This window comes from Acipenser ruthenus, chromosome 2, assembly GCF_902713425.1.
Source record: "Acipenser ruthenus chromosome 2, fAciRut3.2 maternal haplotype, whole genome shotgun sequence".
Classification (NCBI taxonomy): domain Eukaryota; kingdom Metazoa; phylum Chordata; class Actinopteri; order Acipenseriformes; family Acipenseridae; genus Acipenser; species Acipenser ruthenus.
In genome coordinates, this window is record NC_081190.1 from 19,241,439 (window position 1) to 19,266,052 (window position 24,614).

A 24,614-nucleotide genomic window follows, 5' to 3' on the forward strand; every position below is an offset into this window, starting at 1 on the left:
TCTGAATAAGGTATTGGCTTAAAAAAACAACTCAAAGCATTTTTCTGCTTTTTTTACTCAGATGTTTGAATTGAGGTTATTAATCTTTGAAAGTGATGGCTTTTTGAAGGTTTGAAAGTGATGGCTTTCTGTGTGTCTTTGTTTCCACAGGGGTCAGTAGACTTCTCACTTGGTCTGCTTTGGTTGGGACTCAGTGTGTTTTTATATTTGTGCTGCATATGCTTCTAGGAACAAAACAAAACAGATGATCTGCCAGCCATCAACCTGTGTCCTGACTTGCCCCAGTAGTCCCATCATGTTGCTTTATATTCATGTTCATATGCCAGACAATACTGTTGTTTGTAATCAAGGCTGTCTAACTACCTATGCTAACTGAAGAACATTTGAGGCACACAAGGACTACTGCAAGAATTATCTTTTTTATTTTATTTAGTGTGTCCAATTATGTCCAAATTTGGACGGCCCAATCAGTTTTCCCCTCACCACATTCATTTTTTTAGAAAATGTTATTGCATATATGTCTTACCCTTTTATTTATTTCAAAATAATACAATTTAGATCATTGACTAGGAATACCTTACATACTACAAGATCCAAGATTATTTCTAATTGGGATCTGTGAAACTAGCCAATAATAAAAGTCATTGATACAATACACATGAGCAGTGTGAAAGGGGTCAGGCCTTGTGTCAGGAAGCACTCCTCAGCTATATGTAGTAAACAACTATATGGTGAGCACTTAGGTAAAGAGTAAAACAAAATACTTAACAAATGTAAAAGAGAAAACAAAAGCCTTGCTCTTACTGGAGTGCTAACAAAAAACAACTAGCAGTTGAAGCAGGCAAAATAACAGGAGCTTTGTAACGGCTCCTTGCAGGCACTCCCTCTCCTGTCTTGAGTCCAAAAAACTGACTGCGTAGCTTTCTAGCCAGGTGCTTTTATATCTTGTCAATAATCAGGCTGCCCATATTTTGGTTTTCCTTTTGTTCATTAACCCTATATTTTAAAGTGCCACAATCATCTTTGGAGCAAGTGGATAAATAGCTGTCATGAAACCAAGTTCCTGAATAATCGGTCCATTTCCAGTAGAGCTCTGAATAATCGGTCCATTTACAGTAGAGCTCTGAATAATCGGTCCATTTACAGTAGAGCTCTGAATAATCGGTTCATTTACAGCAGAGCTCTGAATAATCTGTCCATTTCCTGCAGAGCTCTGAATAATCTGTCCATTTCCTGCAGAGCTCTGAATAATCGGTCCATTTACAGTAGAGCTCTGAATAATCGGTCCATTTCCAGTAGAGCTCTGAATAATCAGTCCTTTTACAGTAGATCTCTGAATACTCGGTCCATTTCCAGCAGAGCTCTGAATAATTGGTCCATTTACAGTAGATCTCCGGGAGTTGTTAACAGCAGGCTTCCCTCTCTCTCTGTATAGTGGATTTTATCTACAAGGCGGAACGCCTCCAGGAACTCATTGATGTCTATGCTTCCATCTTTGTTGAAGTCGATGCTGCGAGCTAGGTCTGAAATGGCTTCATTGCTGATCTCCATGTTTAGATGAGAACTGAGCAGCTTCCATGTTTGACAAAACTCTTCAAATGAAACCAGACCTATATTGGGGAGATGGAAATGTGAGGCTGGCTGGTGCAGTGCTAGCCCTTGGTCTAGAAATCTCTGAATTAAATCCTGATTTGACTTTCACTGCTAGTTTCACAGACCCTGGTTCACACTAATCTTGGTCTAAATGTTAATTTAGGTTAGGTAATCTAGGATTATAGCTAATCAGGGTCTGTGAAAGTTGTTGACAGAAGCTGTAATTAAAACTACAGAGTTTAGCTATAACCACTTTATAAGGAAATACTGTGTAGTCTGAATTGTTTGAAATATTATTTTGCTGGTCCAATTGTGTTGTCAGGTAATGTGCTCACCTGAGTTGTCGCTATCAATAATTCTGAAGATGGTCTCCAGGTTGGACCTGTTCCTGTAAAGTGTTTCCAGCAGGCTTTGGTGTACATGCTTTAGAGAGGAGATGACAAATAGTTACTGTGTTTTTTTTTTTTTTTTTACAGCAGTGAATAAAACAAGTACAAAATACTACTAAGCTAATTCAAGAAAACATGTTAAAATACAAGCATTTAGTGAACATTAGCAATACATTAATGACAAAGTCAAAAATACATGAGTTCTGTTAATTTAACAAACAATCTTTATAAAAAAATTTAAAAAGCACTTCAGCAATTTCAAATATTTGTTCATGACAAAAGTATTGACACCCTTGCTTTAGTATGTCGTGTGCCCTCCTTTTGCTTTAATTATGGCTTTCAGACTTTTATGATCATTCTTAACCAGTATGTTGCATCTTGTTGGTGAAATTTGGGCCCATTCAGTCTTGCATATTTCCTTCAGCTCAGATTGTAAACATAATGCTTGGCTATAGCTTTTTTCAGATCAGTCCAAAGCATTTCTATTGGCTTGAAATCTGCTGAAAAATGCTAAAACACACCCATATTATAATCAGAATTTTGTTGAAGAATGCTTATTTAAAAGTGTTTTGTTTTAATTAATTATCTTCAAAAGTGGTTTGCAGCGAGGTCTACATCTATACAACTGTTCTGTGTTCAGGTGCCTTTGTACAGTTCTTTCATGCGCTATTATTCCTGGTGCTTCTAAGTCTTTCTTTAAGTCCTTGGCTTTTTAATCTTGCTTTTTTTTTTTAGCTGCTTGGACGATTCTCCTACCTGTTGTACCTGTAATTTTCTTTGGATGTCCACGCCTTTCAAGCGTTTCAGTTGAATTTGTTCTGTAGCACTTCTTGATTATTGCTCTGATTGTAGATGTTGGTATTCCATATGTCATTGATACTGTTCTGTAGCCATTTCCTTTGCTATAGTTTGCTACGAGTGCTTTTCTCAAACATGAATCCAGCTCCATTGTCTTGACTATCATCTACATGTGTTGCAAAAATGTTAACATTACTTTTTCTGGCTATTGACTTTAATGCAGATTATGAATATATATATTTTAATTGGTTCTATTACATTTTTACATACTTTTAATGTAAATGTGCCAATTTTTGTCATGAGCAAACATTTGAGAGACTAGGGGGTGAACTATGCATCATCATCATCAACAACTGCTGTGGCTGCAGAGTTACTTAGAATAGGACCTCGGTTTTACATCTCATCCAAAGGAAGGAGCTCAAGGTTAAGTGACTTGCTCAGGGTCACACACAGTTTAAGTGGCTGAGCCAGGACTTGAACCAGGAACCTCCTGGTATCAAGCCCTTTTCTTTAACCACTGGACCACCAAACTACCAGTGCTTGTATTTACAATGTTTTTTTGAGTTCTGTTGTATTTAATGTAGGGTGCCAATACTTTTGTCTACGACTGTATAATGTAATTATAATTTTGTGCAAATTCCCTTGAATTCTGGGAACAGAGATACAGTTTTTAATACCCCTTGTAATTTGATTGGTGACCATTAGTTTGGAACACATATAATGATAGCAGCTCTGCACAATTAAGAGGCAAGCACAGTGCTGCAATCCAAGGATAGCAAACTATCTTTTTTTCTGCTAAAATACAGTACATTGCTGATATGTCCAAAAATCTATATCTTATAGATAAAAGTAATCATTTAACATGGGGGGGGGGGGGGGGAGGAGAGTAAGTTTGTTCAGCCTCTTTTATTCTTGTTACCTCTGTAGTTGGTTGTTCTATTGCAAGGTCATCAAACCAGGCATGGTACTCGAGGAGGCCTTCAGGAGCACTCTGCACTAACTGGGAGCGCAGCACCCTCCAGGGCAGGCCCAGATGCAGCACTGATTCAACCACAGTCGCCCAGTCATTCAGGGATATCCTGCCTGCACAGCGGGACCCAAAATTGAAAAAAATATGAATGTCTGTTATTTGAGGCAATGCATAAATAGCCAAACCTAGAATTTGCTTCACAAAAAATGTGCATTCTTTAGACAAGCACATAATCATTGTGCTCTTTAGTATTATAAAATATCTACATAAGACAGAATATGATTAGATTATAGCTAATTTACTTTTGGGGCATATATCATGACATTTTGAAGAAATATTACAAAACAGGTCAGCACCTACCTGTCTTATTCTTGTCATATTTTTCGAAGGCACTGATGAGATCGGATTTGTGTGAAAATAACTGTTCTCTCAGAGCTCTGAGTGCTGACCGCTCGACTCTGCTAACCCTGCAAGTAAGCACACAAGACAATAAAGCTTCTTACTGGGGCAAGTCTTCTGGTTTTACAACCAAAAAGAGCTGTCAGTTTGCATGAATTTGGGGAGAAGGCTGATGACCTGTAAAATCCTGTACATTCAGTGCCTCTGGGTCACAGAACCCATTACCTCTACAGATGAATGTTATGCCTGGACCGCACCTACTTAACATTGTATGGCCAAAATCTGATCACTGTTAGTGTGAAAAGCCTCGACAGGAACAAAAGCTAATCAGTGAATTTAGAAAATCTAACTTCTAATGCATTGCTATTTCTCAAATAAGTATTTTTTCATAGCAATAGGAAATTGTCAAAAATCCACAATCCATAATGGGAACTAGATAGTAAGTGTTTCTTATATGTCCTCTATGTAAATGAAATTGTCTTCAAGGGTTTTCACTGTACAGTATATGCGTTACTGCCATTCTTTAGTTTTTACAACTTCTCAATAAACACTGAATGGGCTATTTCTATGCAACCTATATACAGTATTAGGTCCATAACAGATGGGCCCCATGTTGATTTTTTTTTTTTTTTTACCTTTGCTTCATAGTTAACTTGCGTGTGGTTCTGCTGACTTGGTACTGTACAAGATGAGGAATCAGATCTGGGCCCAACTTGACATAGGCTCCTCTGTTACTGCCAAGTTCATAGTAATTAGATGCAGAAAAAATGGTCAAGACCTTTAAAAAAAAAAAATATATAAAATTGTCAGGGCAATATATTTGTGTTGCTCGCATAAATGTGTGTTTGCAGATATATGTGTTATCCCATGATCACAGTGTTCTTAACAGTAACACTCCAGCCCCCTAGCTCACCTTTCTGTTATGGCAGAACTCGTAGCCATCTTGCTTGCACTCATGGGATCGGATGAGAAGCTGGATGTTGTGTCTGCTCAGGACTTTCTCAGTCACGTCTGGCCCGTAGTAACACCCTCCGCCTCTCACTGCGTTCGGAACACAACCCTCCTGATGCATGGGGTCACTCCACAGAATATCCACAATCTTTAAACAAGGCCAACGCAGTTCTCATAAGTACAATATGGTATTTTTATTGGCTTCATTGCACTTTCTTCTACATTTGTCCCCCCCTGCATTTACATACATGGACATCACATTAAACTAGAAGAGCAGATATGTACATGCAGCAAGTATCCAAAAGATATCTTGAATACTTTCAAAGATCTGAACTCCCCCATCCCCCCCATTATACGCACATAACTTCAAAAATAACGAGTTGAGAGCTAATATTTAGGGATTCTTCCTAAAACACTTCCCGGTGCATCCATATACAATATCAAAAGAATCGGAGAAAGCTATACAGTTTATGCACCAAAAGATGTAATAACTGGATGGAGAGCAGAAAGTATATCTTCTGTAGCTTGTTTTTAGACCACTGACATGCTTAAGAGGATCTCACCTGCTTCCATTCAGCGTTATCCGATTCACAGACCTCGAAGGATTCCGAATCCGATTCGGAAAAGGATAGGGAGAACTTGCCATCTTCGTAAGGTTCGGAGAAGCCTACCTGCCGACGACACTTCTCCAGCTCCTCTTCCACGGAGCGACGCACCTTTCTTGAGATGTCATGCGGACTTCTCTTCCTGGTGCCAGGGCTGTAGCAGAGGGTTGAGGTCAGGGAGAGCCTCCTCAAGGACGGACGAGAGTCCATGTTTGTGGTTTGAATGTCTCCTTCACTCGTTCGACCCCCTCTTATAGAAAGTGCTTCTGCCATATTGTGCCTCTTTTTCTTCTTTGGGGGTCTCAAGACAGAAACATACTGCAAGGGTAGAGAAGAACATATTAATGGTAATAAACTGAAAATCAAGAGATAATTACACTTGAATTTGTTACTTCCTTGGTGGATGTTTACGTATGGAAATTCTGTAACAATTGCCAGAAAGGAAAAAAAAAGGTTTCCCTCTTAGGCATTTCTTCAGCCTAATTGGAGACAGCATGGAGAACACCTTCATGAAGTCAACACGCCAGGTAAAGGTACCTTGTATAAAGAATTTAAACTTCTGGCATCTTGAACAAATTATGCAGTGCCAACTCAATACATTCAGTGAAATTCATATATTTGCTGGCTGATGCTACAGAACATTTAATCTGGGGTCAGATGTTTAAGACCAAACCTCTCATAATTACATGTGCATACAATAGGGATTGCACAGGTTACTAAATTCTTGTGAGTTGGAAATAATGACTACATAGTAGAACAGCTGTAACCCAACCCTACATATTGATAAGGGCAATTCTTTTATTTATTTTTTGCTCAAACCTGAGATATACTCCGAGACCAAAAACAAAAGAAATTGCAATAAAACAAAAATGTGAGCCCACTAGGGCATTCTCCAGTTAAGAAGCTGTTGCTAGCGTCTGTGAAAGTAAGTACTTTGTGTCTGTCGACTTTGGCAATGATGTCCAGGTCGGTGGTGTCGGAGATCCCTCCATGAGTTATTAAGACCTTCTGATCGATCACCGTGGCCAGAGGCATCCAGCTGAACACGATCTGGAGCAGCTTGTGAATCTTCCTGCCATGCATCTGAACAGCAAGAACACACTGGCTCAGTATGTAACAAGAGGCAGCCTTTTCACTTACAACTGAACAAAGACATGCACCCTTTAGATTTGACTCATCGTATGTGCAACATTGACAAAGCTTTTACAGTACCCTAGTTTTTTTAGTGTTCCCTGTAACAGGAAAAACAAACAGAATCAGTAAGAAACAATAAAGGCGCACGTAACTCTTAAATTAACGTATTTAGCTAATTAATTTCAGCTTGGTAACATTAATGTTTTGAGTTTTTTGTAAAACAGAACGAGCAAGAAACGAGGTTAGAACAAGGTTAAAACAAGTAGTCAAAATATATATATATATATATATATATATATATATATATATATATATATATAGTCTTCTTCTATTTCATTGTGGGTAATTGCAAATGAATTTACAGCCATGGTGTAAGAGAGAGCTGTTGTGAAGCAGGAGAAGAAATAACACCTCTTGACGAGAATATGGGTGACAACTGCAGTGATCACAAAGAAACAGAACAACTCAAATTTCATCAACGGCTGTCAAAGTCCGGCAGAAATGACCTTTGCAAAGGTTTATGCTTCACTCAGTAACATAACTGTGAGATGGAAGTTTGATGGAAACTAATGCCTTTATAGTCAACTTTCTTCCTTATTATGTATCACTAATGTAAAAAATAAAAGCAACATTCATCAGATAGAAACGAAAACAGTATTCCCTTTTTCTAGTTTTGTTTCTGAACATGCCCTCTTATAAGACCATGCTATTCACAGTGTGCTTTTAAGGAATGTTTGAGTGATGAAATCACTTCCAATGAGAGATCCTGTGATCCAGATCAGGTTTAAAGACACAGTACCTGAGGGAAGATGAACCGTTTTTTTTTTTTTTTTTTAAAGTCTGCTTTAGTGAGAGGCTATAATGCTTTGTGAAGACACATTGCTTACAACTCTTGCGACCCTCTCTTACTGAGACTGGACTTCATAGAGTGGAATAATCATCATAATAGATTTTGTTCTAAAGGTTTACTGTAACACACTAAACATGTAAAATGTGCACAATTGTTATGCAGTTTACCAGTTTTTACCAGGAAGTTGAATGTACTCTACTACACTTTGCGATGCTTTTGCCTTGGTATAGTGCTGTGAAGTTTTAGAAGGGTGAATATAGGTGCATGATATGAATGCGCAGGATAGCAAGTCCTGTATACCTTGTATTTCTGCATCACTTCCTTGGTAAAGCCGTATCTAGAAAGAGAGGGAAAGGAACATGAAGATAAAAAAGAAACCTGCACACTTCGGTTTGCAATTGAAATACAGCTCCTGCCAGTACACCTATTTTCATTTGAGGTTACCTCAGGTTTACAATGTAATCTTCATGGTTTCCTCTGTTCATGTGGACTTCATTGGGATAAACCAGTAAGAATGCAAACAGAATCAACAGGATCTCAATTGAGTTCTTGCCTCTGTCCACATAGTCTCCATTGAAGATATAGGGCTTTTCAACAGATGGTAGGCCATTCTGAGGAAAGTTGTAAAAACAAATGGTACTGTATGTTATGCAAGCCAGACCTAATTATATTGATTCAAAAAGCATTATTAACTGAATAGTGTTGAATTCTTTTGACATTCAAAATCCATACCAAGGAAATTGGTATGTACTGGTATGCAGATTTGGTTTAGTAAAGCACACTTCATCTTTATCATTATTTTACTAATGCGAGAAAATTAATTTACAGCAGAACCCAACATATAAAATGACTTTAAAAAGAAAGCTGAAGAAACCCAGTCAGATGTGTGGTGAGTAAATATATTTCTGTCATGCTGACAGCTCATAGTTAAATCAGTGATGAGAATATCCATACAGTGTGCAGTGGAACATTCTATAACATCATCCTGTTTTATAATCCGGCTTTCAAACAGCTACAGACGATAATCACACTAAATCTTTGCTGCCTGTTCTAGTAAATGCTGTAAACAACATAACAGCTGCTTGTGCAAGGAGGGGTGTAGCAGGATAGCGTCACGACCCGAGCCGTTACAGGCAGGAAGGAGACTCGGAGACGGAGAGCTGCAGTTAAACAGCATGTTTATTTAACACAAATACAAAGCAGTTCAACAAAACAAATCCTCTGTCAAAATAAATACTCCTTATTGTCCTAGCTGAGCAGCATCTTCACTGGACCACCTCCAAACTCTCCTTAAACTCCAATTAAACAAAGCTTTTGGCTCTCTTTATATAGCATCATTTTGATCATCAATCATTCAATCGCCGCCCCAGCCTCATTCCCCACGTGTATCTGGCAGGGATGGGACTAACCCTATCTCTGCCAAACTTAAATTCAAAATAATAAATTTTTATTGAAACAATACCACGCACACTATTTACACAATGGGCTTCCACCCTTCCACAAGGGGCAACAGTGGTGTACCTACCTTATAAAATATTAACAGCAAGTCATCCAGCTGCCCATGCAAGTCACCTTGAATCAGAATTAAAAGAAATATATATATATATACTTAGTAAATAAAGACAATAATTGTATTTACTCATGGTGAAAACTGAAATCAGCTCTATTTATCCACAGAGCGGTGGCAGTGCATGCTTTTCCACCTTGCCCTGCATCATTTCAACTCATTTTACCTGCACCCGAACCCAAATTCAAACCGTCCTCTGGAACTGAGAAGTGTAAATAACCCACTGCACCGTCCAGCCCTTTCTGAATTTGTGCATGATTAGAAAAAGTACCGACCAGCGCTCACCACAGATAGTAATCTCCTCGCAGAAGCAGGTACAGACCCGGTTGATATTTGGCAGCAGTTTGAGGTGTTTCAAGGTTTCGTGTAAAAGCTGCAGGACGTATCTAGCATGGAGCTGCTACTGGGAGGAATGGACAGAAGGAATTAGGAGACTGCAAGTAAAAATCAGACAAGCATGCTGTGAAATCAAAGGACTAAAAGTATACAAGTTTCCCATGGTAATTTTGCAGTTTCCCATGCATTTCAATAGATTATACTGTGATTTACCATGGTTAATATGTTTTTTTTAAAAATGCAATAACATATTTACCATTGTTCTGGGTTTTTTTTTTTACCATGTTTCCACTCTGTTTTTACTATAAAATTCCACATAACTTTTTAAAGGGTAACTATACAGTGTAATAACTTTGCCTACATGGCTCTTAACATGTGAAATCTCTGGACATTAAGCACAGCACTGATATTTATAGTGGTATGTACAGTATACCTACTTGCTTGTGTCTGAAGGCTTCCACTAAGGAAGCTGCATGGGCAGCAGTGAGAGGGAAATCAATGTGAGGTCCTGTGTACGATTCTGGCAGCTCGATGCTTTCATGGTCAAAGTATTTCTCCAGTTCAGTCTCCTTGTAGATCTCATCCTCAGTGAAGATGTGAGCGATCAGGTCCCCTGTCAAAGAAGCATTGGTTCACAAAGAGGAGGTCAGTGCTCCTGTATTAACCCTGTGCTTCCTGGGATTGCTAATCAAACTTCTTTCAACAGTACAGACCTACTGGAATATAACAGTCACATATTTATATGAATTCCTGTACAATTCTGTAGGAATAAAATATGAAAAAAAATCTGTTTCCTAGTTATTATGCCGGATAATCGTTGGCCACTGATTCATAATGAATTCACAGTAACAACAGCTATTGGAATGTATACATTTGGGGCCATTATTTAAAATCGTAAATTGTGTGTTTGTATAACTTAGAAAAGGGATGATATGAGCAGTGAACATGGTAAACATACAAAGCAGCTTTATTTACATGTGGTTAAAAAGCATGAAAAAAACAGTAAGCGCTGTTTGGAAACATGCTGTTTATAAATAGTTAGGTTTATAATGGTAGATTTCTATCAAACAAAGAAACGTGGCCTTACTTTGGTTACTGTTAGTTGGTGTGAAGTGATCCATAAGGTAAGTGAAAAAGTTTTGCAACTGAAAAAGAAAAGATTTAAGTAGACTCTGGAGAAACACATTTAATAGGAAGGGGAATTCGATATTAATAATAGTATCTTCATGTATGCACTTATTAGATTCAAAGCAAAGGCTGTTAAGGCCACTTTCCACCCTGTAGTTGTCTATACAGCCTCATTGGTTTCTTAAGACAATATTTCAGAAATTGCAGAAATAGAAAAGAAAGAAATGAAAATCATTCTGAACAAGGTAAAAGACATTTAATCCTTTAATGATACTGGTGGAAGATTCTCCGACTTTTGTTTTTAATAAATTAATCTCACCTTGACACAACTGTAGGCCTCCAGGCATTACTTAAGGGCTGTGGCAGTTGATTCTGGACTGAACCATTTCACTACCGTGGGGGGAGGGGGTGATGAAAGTATTTTTCATTTTAAAGTTATTCCTGAGTACAGTCTTCATTTGTGTGATGTATAATAAGTTACCTACACATCTTTTGTAGGGTGTCTATTCTTATTGCACGAGGCGTCATGTTACCTACACGTCTTTTGTAGGGTGTCTATTCTTATTGCATGAGGCGTCATTCCGCACAGTTTGAGCTTCACAGTCTTCTCGTGTGACCTACCTTGATCTGGTCCTGCTCGCCTGCATACTCGATGGACTGGAAGATGGTCCAGGTGCATCTCCGTCGAACCTCCATGCGAGCCACATATTGACGATACCACCTTTGGATGAGGACAGCCGCTTTCATTGCTGTGAAGAACAACAGCAAAAATTAAATACTGCTTCATTAAAATATACGCTGCACGGTGCATAACATTACAAGGAAGCTCTTAAAAATGTAAATCTGTGCAAGAGAGCATTTCTAATTAATTATTTTGATTCTAATTGGGAATGGGGGTGGCCATGCCCTCTTTGCTCACTGTTTTAGTCCTCAGAAGTTGTTTATTATTATTATTATTATTATTATTATTATTATTATTATTATTATTATTATTATTATTATTAATTTAAATTATGTTTAACCAGGATAATTACTCCAGAGGTGTCACTATGTGAACTCACAAACTGGTTAGTCTACTGTGCGATTAATAAAATGGAGACAGACCTACCTGTAGCAGCTGCAAATAGGGATGCAGGGAAAGAAAGTTCAATTTATGTTAAGCGACATTTCCGATTTTCTACATTACAAAAAGACACAGGAGGAAACTAGAACTAGATATTCCATCAGTCATAAGGTAAGCATTATTGCAAACACATTACAGTATTCATTGTGTATACATCTCTCTGCTCTGAAAGGGTTTTCCAAAAACAATGGGAAGATAATGGCTTTTAAAGTTGCTAGTGCAATTCTTGGCAAAGTAAAAATGGGGATATTACAAAACAATTAAAACTCCTCAGGAAGGCTAGCATTCTGCAAAGCTTGGTTCATTTACAGGTCAGTCTGTATTACAATATAAACACAAATATTACAAACACAGTAAACTGCTGTAAATAACTAACCATACCTGGGATGGACACACTTGCCTCTGTTTGCATGGGAAATTGGAAAATAAATAAATGCATGCATTACAGGTTGTGGAAGATACATGTAACAATCTCACCACTGTATATCACAATTGGTATTGATGCAGAAGTATTAGTAGGGTTTGATGTGACTGGTCCCATGACCTAAAGTCTGTGATGCAACATTGTAGTCAAGATCTACAGAATAGTCATATATGACTTTCCCTTTTAGAGAAACAGTTAAAGTCTCTTTAAATTTACAATATCATCATCACAGTAAAAAAAATGTAAAAAGTCACACTTTAAGAGGGAAGCAGTCATAGCCACAGTAGCAGATTGTACTTGCAGGAGTAGATTATCTGTCCAGTTCACAAAGAAAATTAATTCAGTGGTTCATTCAATATGTGTTTTTTTCTGTTTCCCACTGGGCAGTTTTGCAATTCTCAGATGGACAAAGTCAGCTTTTGATAAATATAATACTGTTCTGCAGAAATTGCCTGCTTTGAAACCATGATATGAACCCAAACACATTTTGTAGTTCAACTTTTTGAATAACAAACCATCAGTTTATATCCTGTACTCCTCAGCGAATCAGCAGTTTATATCCTGTACTCCTCAGCAAATCAGCAGTTTATATACTGTACTCCTCAGCGAATCAGCAGTTTATATACTGTACTCCTCAGCGAATCAGTTTATATCCTGTACTCCTCAGCAAATCAGCAGTTTATATACTGTACTCCTCAGCAAATCAGCAGTTTATATACTGTACTCCTCAGCGAATCAGTTTATATACTGTACTCCTCAGCAAATCAGCAGTTTATATACTGTACTCCTCAGCGAATCAGCAGTTTATATACTGTACTCCTCAGCGAATCAGTTTATATACTGTACTCCTCAGCGAATCAGTTTATATCCTGTACTCCTCAGCGAATCAGTTTATATACTGTACTCCTCAGCGAATCAGCAGTTTATATACTGTACTCCTCAGCGAATCAGCAGTTTATATACTGTACTCCTCAGCAAATCAGCAGTTTATATACTGTACTCCTCAGCAAATCAGCAGTTTATATACTGTACTCCTCAGCGAATCAGCAGTTTATATACTGTACTCCTCAGCGAATCAGTTTATATCCTGTACTCCTCAGCGAATCAGCAGTTTATATACTGTACTCCTCAGCGAATCAGTTTATATCCTGTACTCCTCAGCAAATCAGCAGTTTATATACTGTACTCCTCAGCGAATCAGCAGTTTATATACTGTACTCCTCAGCGAATCAGTTTATATCCTGTACACCTCAGCGAATCAGCAGTTTATATACTGTACTCCTCAGCGAATCAGTTTATATCCTGTACTCCTCAGCAAATCAGCAGTTTATATACTGTACTCCTCAGCGAATCAGCAGTTTATATACTGTACTCCTCAGCGAATCAGTTTATATACTGTACTCCTCAGCGAATCAGTTTATATCCTGTACTCCTCAGCGAATCAGTTTATATACTGTACTCCTCAGCGAATCAGCAGTTTATATACTGTACTCCTCAGCGAATCAGCAGTTTATATACTGTACTCCTCAGCAAATCAGCAGTTTATATACTGTACTCCTCAGCAAATCAGCAGTTTATATACTGTACTCCTCAGCGAATCAGTTTATATCCTGTACTCCTCAGCGAATCAGCAGTTTATATACTGTACTCCTCAGCGAATCAGCAGTTTATATACTGTACTCCTCAGCGAATCAGTTTATATACTGTACTCCTCAGCGAATCAGTTTATATCCTGTACTCCTCAGCGAATCAGCAGTTTATATACTGTACTCCTCAGCGAATCAGCAGTTTATATACTGTACTCCTCAGCGAATCAGTTTATATCCTGTACTCCTCAGCGAATCAGCAGTTTATATACTGTACTCCTCAGCGAATCAGCAGTTTATATACTGTACTCCTCAGCGAATCAGTTTATATCCTGTACTCCTCAGCAAATCAGCAGTTTATATACTGTACTCCTCAGCAAATCAGCAGTTTATATACTGTACTCCTCAGCGAATCAGTTTATATACTGTACTCCTCAGCAAATCAGCAGTTTATATACTGTACTCCTCAGCAAATCAGCAGTTTATATACTGTACTCCTCAGCGAATCAGTTTATATACTGTACTCCTCAGCAAATCAGCAGTTTATATACTGTACTCCTCAGCAAATCAGCAGTTTATATACTGTACTCCTCAGCGAATCAGTTTATATCCTGTACTCCTCAGCAAATCAGCAGTTTATATCCTGTACTCCTCAGCGAATCAGTTTATATACTGTACTCCTCAGCGAATCAGCAGTTTATATACTGTACTCCTCAGCAAATCAGCAGTTTATATCCTGTACTCCTCAGCGAATCAGCAGTTTATATACTGTACTCCTCAGCGAATCAGTTTATATACTGTACTCCTCAGCAAATCAGCAGTTTATATACTGTACTCCTCAGCAAATCAGCAGTTTATATCCTGTACTCCTCAGCGAATCAGCAGTTTATATACTGTACTCCTCAGCAAATCAGCAGTTTATATACAGTACTCCTCACGTAGAGACTAACATGTCCAAACTGTACTTTTTTCATCCAATAGAACACTTAGGCCCCTTCATGACACGTAAAAGGGAGAAAACAAAGGACAGTGACAAGAATATTTTATAAAGAAATACCTAACAAAAAAATCTTTTAACCCACCTCTCTCTGTCTTCTTTATTAAAGAGTAATCGTTGTTTAACGAGATACCACATCCCATGGCCTTCCGTTCTTCCGGCTGTCTGTGTGTGATGTCACTTTCCACTTTACCTTGCGATAGCCGTGTAAACAACTCAATTGCTGTTGCTGTTTCCACTAGGAGGGATACTGTAAACAAGATGATTCTTTAAGAAAGCATTTTCTTACTACATAACTCATATCATTATATGTTTATTTCTAATTGAAATGTATGTGAAATCTGTGCCTGTGTGCAGCACTAACAATGGGATTCCATTGAGTATCTTTCCTTTTAGCCTTTCTCTTATCTAGTATTTAACCAGCATACCTGTGCTTAGATAATTTCATTATTCTTTGACTTTGCTTCCTTCTCTACACCTGGCTATGATTTTACAACAAAACATTTGACAGCAAGCCGTGTTGAAACCTGGTGGATTCAGAGCCTCAGTCTTGTCAGATCTCAGATGGACAAAATCAGCTTTTGATAAATATAATACTGTTCAGCATAAATCTCTTGCTCCTGCTTGCACTGATGTGTGGTACAGTGGCAGTAACTGCCTGCTTCAAGGTGAACAGTCCCCTGGGAAGCTACATACCCTTAGCAACCTCAGATTTTTCCTTTCAATTATGCATAGTATTCACACATTCAATTCTTGCTTACTGAATACAGGACGAGAATCTGCCTCCTTATGTTACCTACCTAGCATACAGTAAGAATCAATGATCAGACTACATTTAATACTGCATTTAGAGTACCATGCCATGTGCTTAACATAATATTCACTAATGCCGCAAAAATATATCAAAATGTAAGCTTCTGAGGTAGAGCAGATGTATCTAATATAACAACTGTCAGGTTATACTTTTCTGTATGGTAAACTAATGTACTTGATTCTGACTCTAGTTTAGCAACTGTGGCTATAGTTCCTAAAATATAATCAAAATATGTGCAAGTTCACCATATTTCTACAGTCTTGAACATTTTTTTTATTTATCAATTTATTCATCAATTTTGTTACCCCTGTTTTTCTACTCAGTATATATATATATATATATATATATATATATATATATATATATATATATATATATATATATATATATATATTATTGTGTCTCAATCCTAAAATTCCAGGACAGTGATGCAAAATATTTGGCCATAGCTGTAGGCTCAGTCTGGGTATATTTTAAATACAGCAGTTTAAAGATGAAACTCAAAGGCACCAGTCCACTCCAGTTTGTTAAGAACTTGAACTCTTTTCCTATTTTTAGCACACAGAGGCAGAAATAATAATAATCCATCGCAATAATCAGCTTTCCTGCCCTATGCCACTCGAGGTAACATACGTAAGATTTAAATACACTGCGCATTGCAAAGATAATCCAATATGCATGCAATTAGATCACAGTGTAAAATAGTCTAAAAATAAACGTGTAAGTGTGGCGGAGTGTCCCGCCCCTATTTATTATTATTTGTATTTTTGTTTGCGGCGCGGGTAAAAGCGCCGCGTCTTTTATTATTATTTAAAAACCCCGTGAGGATGCATGGCTGATCAGCTACTGATTATTTAAATAGCTGACAGTCATGCATCCTTACCAAACGCGTGCAGACTCTGGCCAGGGGATAATAAGATAATTACCAACTAGTTAAATCCCTCGGCCAGAGTATATAAACCAGCAGCACTCTGCACTCGGGGTTGGGGTGTTGGAGTAGAGAGTACGGGGAGCGGAGAGAAGGAATAACATTTAAAAAACAATTGCTAATACGTGCTGGATTATCCAGCACGGCACTTACTTGTTTGTTTATTTATTCGTTTGGCCCTCGTGCCCTTTTGTTTGTATTTTGTTTAAATCTTCTGTTTGTTTATTATTAAATACGCTGAGTGCTTTTGCACTCGGTTTCACCCGCCCATCCACTGTTTTGGAGTCAGTTACTTCCTGGTCCGTGACGTCATCCACCTCACCACTGCGAGCCAGACTGCCACATATGGTGGCAGCGGTGGGATAAAACAAACGCCTCCAATAGCCGGACCAGGAAAGAAAAGCTCGTTTTTTTTGTTCGTTTTTTTTTTCAAAGTGTTTTTTGTGTGTTTTTTGGGGAAAAAAAAAAAAAAAAAAAATATGGGAAGAAGCGGACGGAGGAAGCAGCAGCTACAGCAGCGTGGGGCCGGTCGCAGGTCCCACTGTAGCTCAACCATGCTGGACGTCTGCCCCACCTGCTTGAAAGGTGAGGAGTGGTGCTTCGCTGTTGGGGAGGTGGGTCACATAGCACCCGACCAACCCCCTCCATGGCAGGAGAAAGAGGAGCCAGAGCGTCCAGTGAGGGAGGACCTGCATCCTCCAAAGAGGACGAATGCACTCTCCTCTGAGGGAGTCTGGGACTGGCTGGTGGAGCCGGGGAGGGATTATGAGGAAGCCCTCCCTGCAGTGATCAACCTCCTGTGGGCAAGAGATGGGGAGCGCTGGGAGGTCTGGGAACAGCAACACCACCCAGCATCCCTCCCAGACATCGCAGCCATGGTGCTCAACTACCTGGCTGCGGATATGGGAGAGACCCTGCTGCTGCCATCTCCAGCACCAAAGGGAGAGGAGCCATCGCTACCATCTCCACCAGCAGAGGGAGAGGAGCCATCGCTACCGTCTCCACCAGCAGAGGGAGAGGAGCCATCGCTACCGTCTCCAGCATCAGAGGGAGAGGAGCCATCGCTACCGTCTCCACCAGCAGAGGGAGAATGCCTGCTGGTTTCACCTCCACAGCCCGAGTGGGAGGAGCCCGAACGTCCTACGCCCGAGTGGGAGGAGCCCGAACGTCCTACGCCCGAGTGGGAGGAGCCCGAACGTCCTACGCCCGAGTGGGAGGAGCCCGAACGTCCTACGCCCGAGGGGGGGGGAGCCCGAACGTCCACAGCCCGAGTGGGGGGAGCCCGAACGTCCACAGCCCAAGAGGGGGGAGTCGGTGCGTCCACAGCCCAAGAGGGAGGAGTCGGTGCGTCCACAGCCCAAGAGGGAGGAGTCGGTGCGTCCACAGCCCAAAGAGGGGGGAGTCGGTGCGTCCATAGCCCAAGAGGGGGAAGTCTGCGCTTCCACAGCCTTAGGACCCAAGCTGCCAGCAGAGGGAGAATGCCTGCTGTCCCCATCTCCGCCAGCAGAGGGCGAATTCCTGCTGGTTCTGCCTCCACCGCCGTGGGAGGACGATGTGTTGCTCCCGCCTCCGCCAGCAGAGGGTGAGTTCCTGCTGGTGCCACTTCCACCCCCGTGGGAGGACTATGTGTTGCCTCCGCCAGCAGAGGGAATATGCCTGCTGGTTCCGCCTCCCTCGCCACCACCAGCAGAGGGAGCATGCCTGCTGGTTTCCCCACTGCAGCCTGAAGGGGAGGAAGCCCTGCGGCCTTGGCAGCCTGAAGGGGAGGAAGCCCTGCGGCCTTGGCAGCCTGAAGGGGAGGAAGCCCTGCGGCCTTGGCAGCCTGAAGGGGAGGAAGCCCTGCGGCCTTGGCAGCCTGAAGGGGAGGAAGCCCTGCGGCCTTGGCAGCCTGAAGGGGAGGAAGCCCTGCGGCCTTGGCAGCCTGAAGGGGAGGAAGCCCTGCGGCATTGGCAGCCTGAAGGGGAGGAAGCCCTGCCGCCTTGGCAGCCTGAAGGGGAGGAAGCCCTGCCGCCTTGGCAGCCTGAAGGGGAGGAAGCCCTGCTGCCTTCGCTGCCAGAAGGGGAGGAGCCGCCTTCGCTGCCTGAAGGGGAGGAAGCCCTGCCGCCTTGGCCGCCAGAAGGGGAGGAGCCCCTGTCGCCTTGGCCGCCAGAAGGGGAGGAGCCCCTGCCGCCTTGGCAGCCTGAAGGGGAGGAGCCTTGGCCGCCAGAAGGGGAGGAGCCCCTGCTGCCTTGGCCGCCAGAAGAGGAGAAGCCCCTGCCGCCTTGGCCGCCAGAAGAGGAGGAGCCCCTGCCGCCTTTACCGTCAGGAGGAGAGGAGCAGGAGCTACCTCTACCTCCACCACCACCACCATTGGGAGAAGTGAAGCTCCTGCTGCCGCCTTCATGGCCAGGGGCTCCCCTCCCGCCGTCGGCATCGCCTAGGGTCGCCTGTGTCTCCTTTGCATCTCCTAGGGTTGCTGCCTGTCCTGCGTCGCCTCCCGAGGGTCCGCTGCCGTCGCCTCCCGAGGGTCCGCTGCCGTCGCCTCCCGAGGGTCCGCTGCCGCTGCCGTCGCCTCCCGAGGGTCCGCTGCCGTCGCCTCCCGAGGGTCCGCTGCCGTCGCCTCCCGAGGGTCCGCTGCCGTCGCCTCCCGAGGGTCCGCTGCCGCTGCCGTCGCCTCCCGAGGGTCCGCTGCCGTCGCCTGGGGTCGCCAGGGATCCGGCTTCGCCTGGGGTCGCCACACTATGGCCGGAGCCCCACGGAGGGGAACTGCCGGCCATCAAGAAAGGGGGGGAGGTCAGGAGACCAGCTCCCCCAGCCGCACTTTCGCGGCAGGAGTTTGGGTGGTCAGAGCCCCACGGAGGGAAACTGCTGGCCATGAAGAGGAGGGGGAAGGTCAGGAGACCAGCTCCCCCAGCCGCACTTTCGCGGCAGGAGAGAGTGTGGAGGGAGCCCCGGAAGAGGGAGCTGCCGGCCACGAAAAATTGGGGGGTGCCGGAGATTCCACCATGGCCACCCCCCAGAAGCAACTTGCTTCCCCCTCTTCCGGGACTTTAAGACTGAGGGGGGAGGTGGCCGTTGGGGCCATGTGTGCTGCGCACAAGGGGGGGCATGTGTGGCGGAGTGTCCCGCCCCTATTTATTATTATTTGTATTTTTGTTTGCGGCGCGGGTAAAAGCGCCGCGTCTTTTATTATTATTTAAAAACCCCGTGAGGATGCATGGCTGATCAGCTACTGATTATTTAAATAGCTGACAGTCATGCATCCTTACCAAACGCGTGCAGACTCTGGCCGGGGGATAATAAGTTAAATCCCTCGGCCAGAGTATATAAACCAGCAGCACTCTGCACTCGGGGTTGGGGTGTTGGAGTAGAGAGTACGGGGAGCGGAGAGAAGGAATAACATTTAAAAAACAATTGCTAATACGTGCTGGATTATCCAGCACGGCACTTACTTGTTTGTTTATTTATTCGTTTGGCCCTCGTGCCCTTTTGTTTGTATTTTGTTTAAATCTTCTGTTTGTTTATTATTAAATACGCTGAGTGCTTTTGCACTCGGTTTCACCCGCCCATCCACTGTTTTGGAGTCAGTTACTTCCTGGTCCGTGACGTCATCCACCTCACCACTGCGAGCCAGACTGCCACAGTAAGATACAGACTTCCCATTTGAAGTGCTGTACTGTATTAACCGAGAAGGCATAATTAATACAGAAGCGACCCAAATTCATACACTCCTGCAGACATGCACATCATGGCTGCTACATTGTGCTCATGTGTCTTTTGGGCTTACTCCTGATACTGACTTTACACTTTGCCACAGGTGCTTTGTTTTTGTTCATCATTTTTTTTTTTTCTAAAAGTATCTGGCGCCCAAATACGTTTAAAAAAAAAAAAAGCTGCCAGCCTTGGAGTTTCAGACTACTTGAAGCTCCTTATTTTACAGTTTAAGCTTCAGCTGTGTTTTAGCTATGGAGGCAGTCAACAATAACTGGATATATCAAGACTAGGCCAGACTTTGACATGTAAGTTCAGTGACCCTGAATCTCAGTATCATAAGGTCTCTGTTGTTAATTTTGTAGTGAAGACTTTTTCTTTCCAGAGACCTTGTGTAGTAAGCACCACTAAGGTTTCTCATTTTCTATTTAATGAAAGTCTCGTGCTGTATCTGATAACTTGTTGATAATGAAATAACACTCCAACTGCACGTGCAACGCAACTGGGACTGCAATTAGACATGCCTCCGCTTGTGGCTTCTACAGTAAGTCTAATTGAGCTCAGGTGCAGCTAAAGCTCATAGTAAAATGTGAATGGCTCAAACTACCATGTCGAAATAATCTTATTTTTAACCCTGACATATATTTAGCTCTACTAAAATTACAGAGACTGTATTGTGTATCTTAAGACACATACTCATGACTAGCCTTCCATAATACCAGTTTAGTAATGTCAGCACACTGAAGGGTTATTTGGAGTGCGGTGTCTGTTGCGGTAATGGGGTAGTAATATCCAAATACACTGTACTGAATTAGCAACTGCATTAAAATATAGACCACTATGTCTGTATTACATATCTAGATCTATCTATCTATCTATCTATCTATCTATCTATCTATCTATCTATCTATCTATCTATATATATATATATCCTCAAAAAATATTTAATTGACATGTAATTAAGTAGTTTTAAATTCACAAAAACCTCGATAAAATATAAAATGTACTTAAAGGGATGGTTTTAAAAAATCAAATCTTTACCCTTTTAAACACTGTTTCAACATTGTATAGACATATATATATATATATATATATATATATATACACACACACACACACACACACACACACAAAGTTAAAAAGTAAGTACCGGGGTTCCGAAAAATATAGCGTTGCACGTCCCCACGTGTTGCTACAACTGTTTAAATAACGTACCTGTAATTTTTATTTTCATTGTTAACATCCTGACAACTTTTTACACATATAACTTTAAAGTCTGTTTCAACGTCTTTTCAAAATGTCCGCTCTAGTGCACTGATAGTGAGTGACACAGGTAACACAGCAATAACAATCCATCATGTGGTACGGAACAGAAAAGCCAGAGCACCTGTTATGTTTGTTTTTTTTTTATTGCTCATCCTGCAGTGATTTAGAGGACAGATCTCAACCCCCAGTGCACTAGAGCAAACATTTTGAAAAGAACTCTATTGGGTCTGCTCTTTTCATTTCTGAGGATCTCCGTCTATTAGCGTGGGTTCTAATGACTTTACCTGTAGTAACATACAGGTTCCACTGCAGTCGTCTTACCTTACTAACAAACCACAGTGAGCAGATATAGCTGAACTTTCCGTCTACTATTTTTTTTATTTAACCACCATAACTAGCTGAAAACACACTCTGGTCATACCATAAAATGCAAGGTACTTCACCGGGGAATCTTTGAAAAAAAAAGAACTTACCTGAAGGTGTGTGCTTTCTGTATCTGTTTCTTGGTCGTTAACTTGTTATATGTCTGTATCCACGTCTTTCATTTACATCTTTTTGAGACATCTTTTCTGAGACTCGCCAAACTGGGTGAATCTGTAATCATGGCTCATTATGTCAGACACAGCGGTATAAAGAGACAAACACTAATATGAGATGAATGGAAGGACTGAGCAAATGTTCCCTTGTTGTACTCCAGTAGCCTGACAGCACTCAACTTGCTCTTGCCAGCTGCGCTTCAGCCACACTGCTCGTTACCAGACTTTGCAGCTCTCCAATTTACACGTATTGTGAGCGGCTTTAAGTGCTCTCTCCAGCCCACATGCTCTTTTAATCAAGACAACAAGGCTCAAGTGGATTAGGATTATTCTTTAAAACCTCCTTTTCTATTTCTGATAAGACGTTTTCTCCCGTGCAGAAGACCAACAAAAGGGCACGTGCAGTGCGGCTGCATTATCCACTCGCTGCTACTGTCATGAATAGTAACGTAGTCTGCCCCCATGTTTGTCTTAATCCAGATGAAAAGGTATGGGTTGTACAAGTATGATGGATTAAGCAGGTGAAATTAGCGTTATAGCTGATGATAACAATAACAATGGATAATGCTGGGAGACAATAGATACCAACTTTTGTATAGCAGGAGCTGTCAAGTGTGGGTTTACAGATAATCAAGGGGTTATTATTCACATCGATATATCACGGACCCCTTTTTTCTAACGTGGCTGTTTTTGTACATGTAAAATGTTGAGGATATTTAAAGAGTAAGTACCGGGGTTCCGAAAAATATAGCGTTACACGTCCCCACGTGTTGCTACAACTGTTTAAATAATGTACCTGTCATTTTTCTTTTATTATTATTATTTATTTCTTAGCAGACGCCCTTATCCAGGGCGACTTACAATCGTAAGCAAATACATTAAGTGTTACAATACAAGTAATACAATAAGAGCAAGAAATACAATAACTTATGTTCAAGCAAAGTACAAGTGTGACAAACCAAAATTCAATAATACAGCAGATAATAGTGATAGTTACATCAGGATATGATTAAATACAAAATACTACAGGTTAAACACTTGGCAGATTACAGTATTCTGAAGTACAGGATTAAATGCAGTAAAATAGGGGGCAGATAAGAGCAAAATAAAGCACATTTAAATGAAGGGTGGTAGTGTCCCAGGATACAAACAGAGGAGTTCTACAGGTGCTGTTTGAAGAGGTCAGTCTTAAGGAGGCACCGGAATGTGGTCAGGGACTGGGCAGTCCTGACATCTGTAGGTAGGTCATTCCACCACTGCGGAGCAAGGGTGGAGAAGGAGCGGGCTCTGGAGACAGGGGAGCGTAGCGGAGGTAGAGCCAGTCTTCTAGTGCAGGCGGAGCGGAGAGGTCGAGTGAGGGTGTAGGGAGAGATGAGGGTCTGGAGGTAGCTGGGTGCAGTCTGGTCAAGGCATCTGTAGGCTAGTACAAGAGTCTTGAACTGGATGCGAGAGGTGATCGGGAGCCAGTGGGGTGAGCGGAGTAGTGGAGTAGCGTGGGCGAAGCGAGGTAGAGAGAACACCAGGCGGGCAGCAGAGTTCTGGATGAGCTGGAGCGGACGGGTGGCGGACGCAGGGAGGCCAGCCAGGAGGGAGTTGCAGTAGTCTAGGCGGGAGAGTACCAGGGCCTGGACCAGGAGCTGGGTAGCGTAGTTGGTGAGGAAGGGTCGGATTCTTCGGATGTTGCTCAGGAAGAATCGGCAAGTGCGTGCCAGAGTGGAAATGTGCTGGGAATAAGAGAGGCAGGGGTCCAGGGTGACTCTGAGGTTCTTAGCGGAGGAAGAGGGAGAGAGTGTGGTAGATTCCAGAGAAACAGAGATAGAGAGATCAGAGGAGGGGGAGGAGGAGGGAAAGAAAAGGAGGTCAGATTTAGAGAGGTTGAGTTTGAGGTGATGCGAGTGCATCCAGGAGGAAATAGCAGACAGACAGGTAGAGATACGGGAGGAGATGGTGGAGTCAGAGGTGGGGAAGGAGAGGAAAATCTGAGCATCATCAGCATAGAAATGGTATGAGAAACCATAGGATGCGATGAGGGGGCCCAGGGAGCGGGTGTAGAGAGAGAACAGGAGAGGACCCAAGACTGACCCTTGGGGGACTCCAGTTAAGAGAGGGTGAGGTGTGGAGGTTGCTCCACGCCAGGTTACCTGGTAAGTGCGGTTGGAGAGGTAGGAGGAGAACCAGGCCAGAGCAGTGCCAGAGATCCCCAGGTCAGCGAGAGATGATAGTAGAATAGAGTGATCAACAGTGTCAAAGGCAGCAGAGAGGTCGAGGAGAATTAGGACAGAGGAGAGAGAGGCAGCTCGGGCACACTTTAGTGAGTTGGTGACAGACAGGAGGGCGGTTTCAGTGGAGTGAGCAAAAGCGGAAGCCAGATTGGAGAGGGTCAAGCAGAGAGTGGTTGGACAGGAAAGCAGAAAGCTGGTGGTGTACAGTCCGCTCGAGGGTTTTGGAGAGGAAGGGTAGGAGGGAGACAGGACGGTAGCTCTGGAGGGAGGTGGGGTCGAGGGTAGGTTTTTTGAGGAGGGGAGTGATG

The 24,614-nt window shown here is 42.1% G+C and overlaps 1 protein-coding gene across 2 annotated transcripts; it reads right to left on the reverse strand.

Moving 5' to 3' along the window:
- Window positions 1–85: 85 nt before the first annotated feature.
- Window positions 86–22,417, reverse strand: LOC117409226 (serine/threonine-protein phosphatase with EF-hands 2-like). 2 transcript variants are annotated; one of them, XM_058990977.1, is made up of 17 exons: window positions 22,022–22,417; window positions 14,936–15,100; window positions 11,342–11,469; window positions 10,680–10,737; window positions 10,030–10,205; window positions 9,542–9,656; window positions 9,215–9,261; window positions 8,134–8,300; window positions 7,990–8,026; window positions 6,639–6,788; window positions 5,664–6,023; window positions 5,063–5,248; window positions 4,785–4,927; window positions 4,111–4,217; window positions 3,700–3,863; window positions 1,929–2,016; window positions 86–1,610 (listed from the first exon to the last, which is right to left on the reverse strand). In XM_058990977.1, exons 2-17 carry the CDS (start codon window positions 14,991–14,993, stop codon window positions 1,381–1,383), a joined length of 2,214 nt encoding a protein of 737 aa, XP_058846960.1. In that variant the 5' UTR covers window positions 14,994–15,100; window positions 22,022–22,417; the 3' UTR covers window positions 86–1,380. The 2 variants fall into 2 exon arrangements, with proteins under 2 accessions (XP_058846960.1, XP_058846964.1); XM_058990981.1 differs by lacking the exon at window positions 10,680–10,737.
- Between the last annotated feature and the right edge of the window lie 2,197 nt (window positions 22,418–24,614).

Excerpts from the sequence above, each read along its gene's own strand:
- LOC117409226 (XM_058990977.1), bottom strand. The coding sequence starts at position 14,993 with ATGGGATGTGGTATCTCGTTAAACAACGATTACTCTTTAATAAAGAAG. Across the intron at positions 8,301-9,214 it reads TGCTGTTAATATTTTATAAG|AATGGCCTACCATCTGTTGA; the intron begins GTAGGTACACCA and ends AACTTTCCTCAG. Across the intron at positions 4,928-5,062 it reads AGTTCTGCCATAACAGAAAG|GTCTTGACCATTTTTTCTGC; the intron begins GTGAGCTAGGGG and ends TTTTTTTTAAAG.